The sequence below is a fragment of the Diadema antillarum genome, unplaced genomic scaffold (genome assembly GCF_040938485.1).
Source record: "Diadema antillarum isolate AM-2024a unplaced genomic scaffold, OU_Dant_1.0 seq00001105_RagTag, whole genome shotgun sequence".
Taxonomy (NCBI): domain Eukaryota; kingdom Metazoa; phylum Echinodermata; class Echinoidea; order Diadematoida; family Diadematidae; genus Diadema; species Diadema antillarum.
This window is the reverse complement of record NW_027271921.1, coordinates 530,299-543,115: the sequence shown is the minus strand read 5'-3', so window position 1 is coordinate 543,115 and position 12,817 is coordinate 530,299. Positions and strand designations below refer to the sequence as shown.

Sequence of the window (12,817 nt, the reverse complement as noted above, 5' to 3'; positions counted from 1 at the left end):
CATCTCGTCAGTAATTGTTCTCCAGAGGTTATCTCAAGTTTTGTTGTGTGAAGAAGTGCTCTTAATTATTAAAAAAAAACACCTCTATATGAGGGTATATATATGTACACTAAAATCCCTTCTGGAATAGTTGTACAATCATAAAAACACAAAAGAAACGTATTCACAGTCGGGTATTCCTTTACAACAACAAAAAAAAGGTCAACGAAAACTGAAGTCTTTGCAGTAACTCGTCATTTTATGTTTCTCCAGAATTTCACTGTTAACATGGATCCATCGTGCGTAACTTTTGTTGAATTCCCAACACCAATCTGGACAACCGAGTTACAACTGTTCCCAAGCACATCAGGGAATGAATCCATCGCTCTGAGACTGGAATTCCTTGGTTGCAAAGACAATGGTAATAACGCCCTATTAGATAATAGAAACTTTAAAGAGGAAGTTCTGAACAAAAAGCATACTTTACTTATTTGAAACAAGAAATTACTTACGTTCTCTAAGTAAAGATAATGGTAATAATGCCCTGTTAGATAACAGACACTTTAAAAAGGAAATTCTGAACAAAAAGCATACTTTACTAATTTGAAACAAAAAATTACTTACGTTCCGTATATAAAATTGCAAGTAGGCGAAGAAGCTAATTTCAGCTTATAGGGCGGAGAGGTTGCTCAGTTGGTAGTGTATCTGCCTTGCAATCGAATGTCACGAGTGCGGGCGCACTTTCGAATTCTAGTAAGTCTTGCTGAGCAATGGTGTGTAACATCATGTCGTCCCTTCTAATAGAAACAAAACACTCTGTCCCTCGGATAAGACACTAAATAGAGGTCCCGTGTGTGAGAGAGTCACAACTTACGCACCCATATATGGCAAGCCCAATGTCCTAAATCGAAAAAAACTCGAAAGTAACTTAGCTTTTCGGAGATAAAGTAAGTTTATCCCTTTTATGGGACATTATTTGGATTGTTTATCCACCAATAAACCTGTTTTATTGCCAGAAATCCGTCGACAGTTTTTTTTTCCGAATAAAAAGACAGTTGACACTTGCCATACAAGTAAAAGATCCCCCTTAAAGGGTGGTACAGTCTTGGTGGAGATGAGAATTGGGCTTTTAACTTTTTGCGAGATACCAAGAAAACACTTATGATATAGTACAGGGCATACCTTTTTCATAAGAGGAATTCAAAGTTTATTTGATGAAATTCGGGTTTGGAATATCTCAAACATCCAAAAACAAAGTGCAAAGTAAAACAAAGCGATCGTGATAAAGTGTGGGTCCCACACTTTACAAGAATTGCTCTTTTTTGGATATCTCAGCCATTTCAAAACCAATTTTCATCAAATAAACATTGAATTCCTTATAGAATCACACGCTTTTTCATATTCTATAAGAGGTTTCTTATTATCTCACAAAAAAATGTTAGAAACCTGAAATTAGGTCTCAACCAAAACTTTATGATCCCTTTAATTCATTCATTCATTCATATGACTATGAGTTACAAAATGATGTGATAGTTTTTAAAGTGTGTATTAAGTAGCATTATGACCTTAGATTCCAATGAAAGTAAATGGAAAAAAATTATGTTAATGAAAAACTGAGTCTGAATTAAACAGACTTTCTTGTTGACTCTCTTCAGAATGCGATAGCAGACTGGGCGTCGGCGGAAATCAGATACTAAACGACCAGATGACGTCATCTAGTTACGTTGATATGGAGCACCATCCAGCCTACGCAGGATTTAACCCATTCCGAAGAGGTGGAGACGGGTGGATGCCCCGCCGTAAGGATCTGGACCCATGGTGGAAGGTAAAAAAAAGAGAGCTAAACAAAACAACCGCCCCCCCCCCAAAAAAAAAAAACAAACAAACAAACAAACAAACAAACAAACAAACAAACCAATGCTGTTTTGTAGCATTTTCCTTTTTCTTTTGCGACTCGCCTCACCGCTTAACTTTTAATGTAGGGATGTGATGCGAAGACGACGTTTTCAAATAAAGTTTCAATCGTTTTCTTTCTCATAATGTATATACAGGACTGTGTATATGCATGTGAAAGGGTATATAATTATGGTCACCTTTTATATCAAAGAAATTGCTACACATTAAAATTCTAGGGCATCTGGTCTAAGAAATGAGTTTTAAAACAAATTGAAAAGGCATATCATTCATTTTGACTGTGACTACAACATTGCATTCGTTTATGGTTAGTGTACCACATGTTGCTTTAAAAATGCATGGTCGTGAAATATTGTAATGTTTAACTCGCATCAATAATGTATTCTTATAAAACTTATCATATTGCAATGTTTAACTCGCATCAATAATGTATTCTTTTGACACTAAATCAACAAGGTTAAGATGTAAAGAAGATACTTTATTGAACAAATACTTGTAGAAAATTAGAATGTCAAAATGAGTATGCTGCATTGAAGTGAATCAGTTATGGGCTAGCCATGGAAATGCGATGGCAATATGTTTTTTCCACAAGAGACGAATCATCTTCATTTTTATGATTCTTTTTTTGGGGGGCTGTACTAGAGTAATTGAAGAGTTTTATAGCAAATCGATTTATCTCCATTCTTGTTAATTTGAGATATTTGCGATTAAAGCTGCTAAAAAAAAAGGAAGATGAAACAGAAAAATATTATAAGAAATTATAAAAAGTTGTACAATCATAACTTCAAGGATGTTCCTTTTAGTTCATACAAGTGAGGTATCAATGGAAAAGGTTTAATTTTGCTCCATTATCTGATGGACTTTATTTCGGGATGTTTAAAAATGGCACAACCCGTGTTGCGATCAAACTTTTCAAATTTTGATGAAAGGTAGTTATCATCGAGATATGGTACCCCTTTTTCGTAAGAAGACGTAGGTCATGGGGCCTGTGCAAAGTCTTTACGAAATTAAAAACCTTGTAGATAAAGGGTTAAGTTAGGGATCGAGAGGTTATGACATCTCAAAAGAATTTTTCTGAATATCACTTGATTCTTGAGCTTTGATATCTGCTCTCTGTTGTGCTCTTCATCTCAAGCTTTTTGCATCTAGGACAACAACAATTATCACTATTCAACACAGATACGGAGGAAACTTCACCAGCAATATTGTCGTATTATCTCAACTCTATGTAGGCATTGTCCGCGTTGCAAATGGATTAGTTTCACTATTCCATTAACATGCTTTTTTCCGGGATATTTCTATAGTACAAAACTAGTCCTATTACTTTAGCAAAATTTCAAAAGATATCTAATTCAATATGTCACAAAAGCATCAGTGATAAAATGAGGCTTAATTCAATGCCATAATGTAGACTAAGGCAACGAAAAGAGACCAACAGAATAGGATATACATTTATGATGAAAATAGATAAATAATCGACTCAAATAGAGTGAAATTGGAGCAGACTCAAAGAGAAGCCTGAATTCACTTACCCACTACGAAGTGCACGGATCCCTGGTATGACGTCAATCCGTGAGAAACTCACATAACGATTGCTTTTATTTGGCACCATGTCTATACAACTCATCAGGATATCAAAGTACAATCGCACCCATCAACCGTAGGCATAGTTTAGTCAGTTTACTTGTAACCTCAGCCTGTATGCAACTCAACATAAAATATCAAATTGACTACAAAGTGATGCGTCCATGTTAATCACTTGGAAGACGCTGTAAAGTAATGATATATTCTAGGGAAGTTCTTGAATCCTTACTGAGCGGTAGTATTAGCTGAGCTAGTGACCGTGAAACATGGAATATAAAGAATGTCTTTTCAAGATGATTGTTTCCCTTGAATAATCGAATACATTATTTAGTAATCGTTGATGGATAATCTGTATACGTCTATTATAAGTTAGGTGTTTGATTTTATGGAGTTGAATAGTTCAATGCTTCTTCTTGTTCCAGTGATCATCTCACTAGAGTCAGACCAGTAATACTGATATCTTTTGCTTTCCCCGCATCCAAGCTGACTGTTCGATCCGACCATAAGATTATGGGTATCATCACTCGAAAATGCTTTGACCAAAATGGTCGCCAGGGGTGGATGGACCGCTTTGACTTGTCATGGACGCCACTTGGAAACACCACACTGAACCGCCTTAACAATGTAAGTTCAAGGCAAAACATGATGATAGTACTAATGACATAAAGTACAATACATCAAGACATACGCATACATACGTATATCTGTATAGATGTAATACATATGTAAATTTTGATATTATTTCTTTTCATCCTTTTTCTCATACATTCTTGTTGAAACAAAAAATCGGTGTCTCGAGATGCGAACTCCTGAACTCTTCTCCATCTCCACATTCTTTTTGTTGTTGTTTTGTTTCATTTCCTTCATGAGTTGTGACTCTCTCATACTGCACGGGACCTCCATTTTGATTTTGATGATTTGATTTTGATTTTCTGTCCTATCCGAGGGACATAGTGTTTTGCCTCTTACTAGAGGGGACGGACGGCATGCACGCAACAGTATTAGAGTCACCACACAACATAATTATTTCATTTTGAAAAATCTAAACAAAATCCAGTAAAGCGACTTTTGACCAACAACATCTTTCCAGTTAATAAAGACTTTTCTAGTCCCCCCCCCAAAAAAAAAGAAAAATTAATTGAAACGGACAATACTAATCTTTTCACATGGAATAGCTCACCCTCACATATGAAGGAAATAGTTCCTTGGCTCGGCTCTACCTTGATCCAGTAATAACGCGAACAAGAGTGGTTCAAATTTATCCAACCAGCTGGGGTGGAGACTATCGTTGCATGATGCTGGAGCTTATTGGTTGCGAGTTCTCAGGTGAGTGCAAGAAAGAAACGCAATGATTCTTGGTCACTCAGCAAAGTGTATGGTAAAGGAAATATTATTTTTTGCACGGCATGCGACTGGTTGAAAAAGAACCACAAGTTATGTACGAATGTGGTTAACGGTCATGTGTTAGGGTATGTGGACATGAATTGTTGCGTGAAGAATCATTGCTATGACTATCAATACACTATCAAGTTGATGTAAAAGATGGTTCTGTGGCGCACTGTTCTAGATAAGGGACGACCTCGAATGCGTAGCTGACCCGTCAAGCAATCGTATTTCTTCTAAGCCTTTGCACAGTGTAATAAGACTACACTTGGTCTCTATATGCCTTCTTCGTGTATACGATTTATAGGACTATACCTCATGTGCTATCAGTTAAAAATAACAAAAACAACAGCCAATGGAGTGCAATGCGCAGTATTCTTGTTGAACCATCATTATTTGTGTGGTATATCAGAAACATATATCCATGTACTGTAAACCTTTTGGCGTGGCTACCAGGCAGGCAACAAAGTGGTATTCTAGATGTTTCATATTACGCATTTACATTTGTCTTGCAGAGTAAAAACAGTGAACTATATGCTTTCTATTCAATCTGACGTAGAATGTTCTAGTCCTTTACATCCCGTGGGAGCAGCGAACGACATCTTGAATATATCTTGCAAGGGGTGCACAAGAGGGACAGAATCGAGATGGCGTCTCCACGTCTACAATGTTAATGGGTCAAGTGGTGTTCAGTTCTTGAGGGGTTCCAGCGACGGCGTTGGCATAAGTAAGACACAAAAAGATTCCACACGTGTCTGTCCGTAAAAAAGTGTGCATGTGTAATTTTGACTGCCATCACCAAAAAACTAATATCGTGTAAAAGGTGATGAGTTAAAGAAGTTATACAAAGGGTATTGGTGCTTGATTGCATTGGCATAACGTGACAATCGATATTTTCGCTTGATCATTAGCAGACAATTCTTTCATCGGAAATCCTGTTTTCAGTTGAATCATAAACGATGTTGTACATTCATCTTGCAAGACATGATAACTGTTGCATGATCTGCTATGCAATATTCTAGAAAATAAGCTCTTGGAATACATAATCAGACGTCATCGTCATACAAATTCTCTTCCTGCTGTTGGGATAACAATTAGTGGTTCTGTGTGTATAATCTCAATACTAGTGAATTGTACTTGAAATCGGGTTCGATATTGGTGAAGAGTTCAAAACGTTTATGTTAACATTCTTCGAGGTAACTTTACAAACTTTACAAAGTTGAAGTATATGGAACATATTATTATTGATATTTTTTCAGAGTGGCTCCAAGTGGACTTCGCGAGCCTTCAAATCATCACAGGTATAATCAACCAGGGTGGGACATCTAATGGCTCTCTCCTCTTTGAGGAAGACGGGGATTTTGACGAGTTTGTCATCGAATACCAGGCCGAGGAGAGCGAGACGTGGCGTACCTATCTCTCTGACTCAGGAAAACAAAAGGTGTGATATGTTCATCACTTACACACACACACACACAAACGCACACACACACATGCAATATAAACCTAAAATGGCATAAGACGCTTGGAACATCCTGGCGGGGAAGTGCATATACATATATATATATATACAGTCAAACCTGTCTATAGCGGCCACCCAAGGGATATGGAAAAAGTGGCCGTTATAGACAGGTGGCCGCTATAGACAGGTAATCCAACTTTGTGTGCATTGCCTACGTGTACATGTATCATCGTTGTATATACATGTACATTTATGTGTGTACGTATGCACACGTGTGTATCATGCATAGAACAATGCCGGTGTTTATGGAATTGTTGCACAGTACATAGATGTAGCATGTGCACAGTCATGAATTAGTGCATTATTGTGACTGAATAAGTGATGAATGCAACGGTGGCGATCACTGAATGTTGCCCAGAAATGACTGGCACAGCTAAAAAGCAGAAAAACACCCTGAATTATCAGCTCGGCTACGGCTCCATCGGGTTTTTGACCGCTATAGACAGGTTAAAATCTACCGCGGGAAACAAAATTTGTGGCCGGTGGCCGCGTTAGACAGGTGGCCGCTATACACAGGGTCTTTAACATGGCTTTTCTCTCGGGGGGATTTTTCAGTGACCGCTATAGACAGGTGGCCGCTATAGAGAGGTGGCCGCTAAGGCAGGTTTGACTGTATATATATATATATGTGTGTGTGTGTGTGTGTATACATATATATGCATATATATATATGTATATATGTATATATTATATATGTATATCGTAACGTTATATACAAGAATTGTATACACAAGTGCGTTTGTCATGTTTGTTGAATAGATGAGTACAGCGAAAGATCACCTGTTGATATGCAAATTAGTAACAATAACAACTGATATAACTTTGTGTGTGTGTGTGTGTGTGTGTGTGTGTTCTTCTTCTTCACCCCAAAGGTCCTTGGAGACATCAATCCTTTTACAATTTTAAAGGAGACCTTCGGATGATTTTCATACTTTTACATCTGAACAATGATGAATTACTTACACTGAGTACAGAGTTTCAGAATTTATAGTGATTGGGATGAGGAATAAGAATTTTTTCAAAATTTATAACAAATTGCAATGAACAAGGATGATGACATGGCAGCCTCACCATAAGAATGCATGAGTTGGGGCTCAAGGAAAAAGAACAAAATAAAAAGATATGCATACATTCTACACAGGTGAACATGGCGGTCAAGCAGTATTATAATGGAATTACACTGCTACATTTCTGAAATAGGTGAGGCTCCTAAGTCACCAATACTGTTCAGTGTAATTTGTTTAATATTTTTCAGAGTATTGGTTTCTCTACTCAAAGACCACAATATATTCCACAAATATATACATGGAGCTGTCGATTTATGTATTTCACGATGTGAAATTATGAAAATTGCCTGGAATATCCCTTTAAGATGCCCTTGTCCTAAACTCATGACAACAAATGTGAATATACATAGAATTTAATTTCTATGTCGGTGTTATATATTTCTCATGCAGTCAGTTACTGTAGATGCCCTTGCTGCTTTGGCGAAATAGGTAAACACAATATCTTACCCCCAAAAAAATGCTGAAATAATTTCGCGTTTACCAAGAGATAAGTTATAATTGTAACGATTTTTCTCACACCATTTTGGGTCTTTTTTTAAATCACACACAGATATTTAATGGGCTAAAGGACCCGTTTTCTCTGACAATCAACAATTTGCCACGTCCCATCTTGGCCACTAAACTCAGGATCGTCTTTCAGCGTGGAATAGATGATTCCGGTGGAATCCGGTTTCAACTACTCGGCTGTAGGCTAGGTGGTAAGTCGTAGAAATACAAATATGCTATAGATTTGCTCAATTTTTCTATTTCTTCAACAATTACTGCATTAATATGATATTACCTTGATATTGGATAACGGTACGATGCGATGAACAAGTCTCGGCTAATGACATGAAGTTACCTTTCAAAGAATAAAACACCTTTCCTTTTTTATGCCTCCGCCACGAAGTGGTGCCGGAGGCATTATGTTTTCGGGTTGTCCGTCCGTCCGTCCGTCTGTCCGTCCGTCCTTCCGTCCGTAATGAATTTTGTGGACAGCGTAACTAAAAACCCTTTTGAGGTATCCTAATGAAACTTGGCATGTATGTGTATTAGGGGGTGAAGTTGTGCCTTTCAACTTTTGGGTGCACATGCTCAAGGTCAAAGGTCAAAAGGTCAAGGTCAAATACGTAAAATGTCACTATTTCCACCATATCTATGCAATGCCTGAAGATATCTTCTTGAAACTTAGTGTATACGTGTATTACCCAATTAAGATTCTCTGGTGAAAATTTGGGGTCATGAGGTCAAAGGTCAAAGGTCAAAAGGTCAAGTAAAAATATTAAAACTTCACTTTTTTTTCGTATCTTGGAAATTGTTCAAGGTATCTTCATGGAACATAGTATATATACATGTACTGACTGGCAGTGATTATCTAGAGAATTCAGGGTTCATGGGTCAAAGGTCAGGGGTCAAAGGTCAAGGGCAACACTTCAAAATTTTACCATTTCCCTCATATTTATGCAATGCCAGCAGGATTATTGTTATTTTTTTACACTTGGTGTATGCAAGTATAACCTAATAGAGATTCTCTGGAAGCTTTCTTTTTTCTTCTTTTTTGGGGGTTTGCCTCAAAGGTCAAAAGGTCAAAGATCAAGGGAAAGTGCTGAACTATCCTTTTCCTCCATATCTCAGAAGTGGCTCAAGTTATCTTGAAACTTACTGCATATTTATGCATGTTGTGCCTGACAGTGATTATCCTATGAATTTTAGGGTCAAAGGCCAGATGAAAATGGTAACAATGAACTTTTTAATACAGAAATTGCACTTTTTCTCCATACCTTGAAAATTACTCAATGCATTAACTTATGAATGGGTCAAAGTCAAATTAAAGTCCTTAAATCCCCAAATACATGCTCTCCTATTCATCCAATTAAACCTAGGTCAAGGAAGGTGAACATTCAACACATTTGTGACAAACTTGTCATTTTAATATTTTGCCAATTTTGTGAAAATGTAATCACACATTGTCTACATGTACTATAGACCTATTAGGAGAATCATGCATTATGGCGGAGGCATACCAGTCGCCTTAGCGACATTTCTAGTTATTTGTAAAGAAGAAGGTGATATAGGAAAGTATCTATATACCAAGACATACTTATGTAAATACTTAGGCACTCCGATTAATCTTGAAAATAACAACATCATTATTGACATCGCTGTTATTATAAGAGTGATACTTTTATAAAAACTAATCACAGCAATTGCCGAAAATAAATAACATTTGTAGAAATATCACGATGACACATAAATATGTGTCCATGTTGGTACGGTGGCGATATGGAATCTGAATGTTGAAAAGCGCGGAATTTGACTAAAATTCATTACCTTCTCATCTCTTTGAATTAATTACCGGAGCGATGTAACAATTTTATTGATTAATCACTTTCAATCTGATTTCGCTGACAAAGTTTAAGTAAGTACCGTAAGGCTTTTCATACCATCATTATTGTTATGGCTTTTATTCCGTACTCTCGCGAAATCTCTTAGGCGATTGTTATTGTGTGCGACTTCTCTGTATTGTCTGAATGCTTTGTCCCAAGCTCCGGAGACCATGTGTGTATCGAATGAAGTCTTCTATGCTGGTTACTGTCTGGGAGTCATTAACAATGACACGCAGGGGGCATGTGACAAGATATTCCGACCGGGCAGCTACGCGGTGGCTGTCAAGACGAGGAAAGTCCAAGAGTTCTTGGACAGTCATCAAAACACGCTGGCAGCGAGCGCTTCGAATTTGGTCATTGGTCTCACGGTCACGGCAAACAACTTGAGGTGATTTCCGGTCAGAGCTACAGTCGACAGAATCGTTTTTAATCACACTTCTCAACTTTAACGACACTGAAAATTATGAAAGACTCTTTTTGGGTGTTACTTGTTTGCTGGCAATATGTTCGAGAACACGAGAGTGTGGAAACTGCTTAATGAAGTATGCATTCAATAAGCTGGTAGGTGTCAAAACTATTACAAAGTCCCTGTCGTTGCATTTGACTAATTTAATCAATTGGTCTACTTGCGCATGATTTAGCGTCGTCATGACAACCCCTGACACTTTACCAGTTCGTATTATATCAATAAAACATAACATTCAAACCTGATGACGTATTACAGTAAATGGCAAAGACTCACTTCGGCTGTGTTCTTGGTTAATTTATTAGTTGGCTTGCCCTTTTTGTTCATCTGCGTTCTGTTTACAGATGGCCAGACAATACGCCAGCTCTATACACTAATTTTGCATCCGAAAATGTTTCTGAAGAGAACGTGAATAATACCACAGAGCATTGTGCGTATATCAACGTGTTTTCCTGCTCCAAATGGGAGCTGTACAACTGCCTGCCGGCCGGACGGTCAACAATTTGTCAAGCTGGTGTGTACGCTTTCAGGCGTTTACATTCTAAATGTTTTTATCATTGCGTCTTGCACAAGGCTGTAGAACGCAAGATCCTAAAAAAGAAAGAATGTATATTTATATGCGTGTTTATGTATTCACATCGATTAGTGTATTCAGAACAAGATTAATGTGATTGGTCGGATTGGTGCCGTCTGCAATTCATTGATTTCGTTATAGCTCACTGTCATCGACTATATACTTTTTGACTTACACAGGAAATCTAATGTTAAACAATCAGTATGTTATAAATCGATGTTATGATACACCTCATTTAAGATGACAAATGGCACATGCTCTTTAATTCATTACTTAGTATTCCATAGACGATACAAACACTCCGAATGCATACTGCAATTAGCCCTTGTGCAATTTTAACACTGCCTCAGTGAAATGAAACTGCATATGACTTAGGCTAATCATGCATTGTGAAATTGAGATGTCGATATCCTCAGCGAACCTGTTAAAATTGTGTCTATTTCATAATATTTTCAATTGTGTCAGATATAAACGAATGCGCAACGGACACTCCGAAATGTGAACACACTTGCGTGAATCATGATGGAGGTTACCACTGCGCATGCTCGGAGGGATATCGCATTGAAAGCGAGTTTGCATGTAAAGGTGAGCACTGTGTTTTGATCTCTCCTTTTTACCCATTCATTGATTCGTTCACATGCAGTAGAAATTGCAGTAGAATTTTCACTCTAAAAATGGTGTCATGAAATAGTATAGATGGACAAATTGAAAAATTGTTAATGATATCTGCCAAAGCAGAATTTTGGAAGTAAAAAAACAAGATGCTTGTATATCGCAAAGGTACACTTTCTACATAACAGAGAGCATAATAATAACGTGATAAAAAGGATCACGATTATGATTTACGATACTTCTGAATGGCGCTGATCTGATCAGACATTCTTTGATATTTTGCAAGATGTCTGTGCGAGTGCCAGGCAAGAAGGACATGAGTGGACTATAGAGGGCGGCAGAAAATGTGTGTCCGAGTACAGATCGGCTGACAAGTTGGAGGATGCTCTCGAGAACTGCTTGGCCTCGGAGGCACGTCTACCGACGATACATGAGAATGCCGGTTTGCAGGTTTGAAAAAAAAAGAATCCTTTTGACTGTCCCTTAATATTTCTGTCCATGGCGATCTCCGACAGAATACTTGTAGACAGGGAGTCCCTAAGCCTGGTGATCGTTATCCGAAGATTCATGAATCCGAAGGTTCGTTATTCCGAAACACAACAATTCCCTGTAACCTATATAGAGATTTGTTAATCCGAAAATGAGAAAGAGTTCACTTACTCGAATATTTTGGCGTTTTTACGAAGGTTCGTTATTCCGAAGTGTCATCAAATCGCAAATGAAATGAAGTTTTTTATTTCGAAGCTTCGGGTGGATGTGCGTGTTTTTATCTAATTTCATTGCTTAATATCTTCTTCTTTTTTTGAACTAACACACCTGCATTTCTTGTTTGTAAATGAACTTTATTTCAATGTCAGAATTACAAACTTAATCTCATGTCCGGATAATCGAACATTATTTCATTTTCTGATAATCGGACCTTCGGAATAACTAACCTCAATTAATTGTCGGAATCACGAATCTTCGGAATAAAGAACTTCAATTCGGTTTTTTTATTATATTGATCGTCGGTTCAACCAACCTCTGAAAAAACGAACCCCATTTCATTCTAGAATTATCGAACCTTCGGAATAACGGTCTTCGGAATAACGAACACAAAGACTCGTAGAGTGTTGAGGAATAGGATTATGTAAAAATGAACACAAACGATTAGTTCACAAGGAGTCATGTAACAGATCTTTACAGGATTAATTAATTCTTAATCGCTTTTGACTTTAACTTCAGACTATCCACTCCAAATCACTATTGACTGTATTTCTGAAGTACACCTATAGCTGTTTATCCCTGAATCATCAATGTCTGGACAGTAACTCTCCAACTTCATTTCAAACAGAAATAAACATGGTGAAA

The 12,817-nt window shown here is 37.4% G+C and overlaps 1 protein-coding gene and 1 long non-coding RNA gene across 2 annotated transcripts; both read left to right on the top strand.

The window, feature by feature from the left end:
• The first annotated feature begins 4,772 nt into the window (after nucleotides 1–4,772).
• On the top strand, nucleotides 4,773–10,207 carry LOC139743745 (lactadherin-like). The gene is made up of 5 exons (XM_071654200.1): nucleotides 4,773–4,803; nucleotides 5,420–5,587; nucleotides 6,120–6,301; nucleotides 8,000–8,147; nucleotides 9,975–10,207. Exons 1-5 carry the CDS (start codon nucleotides 4,773–4,775, stop codon nucleotides 10,205–10,207), a joined length of 762 nt encoding a protein of 253 aa, XP_071510301.1.
• Nucleotides 10,208–10,719: 512 nt separating this feature from the next.
• LOC139743757 (uncharacterized) lies at nucleotides 10,720–11,848 on the top strand. The gene is made up of 3 exons (XR_011711783.1): nucleotides 10,720–10,795; nucleotides 11,321–11,440; nucleotides 11,754–11,848. It is a non-coding gene; the product is annotated as an uncharacterized lncRNA (long non-coding RNA).
• Nucleotides 11,849–12,817: the final 969 nt, after the last annotated feature.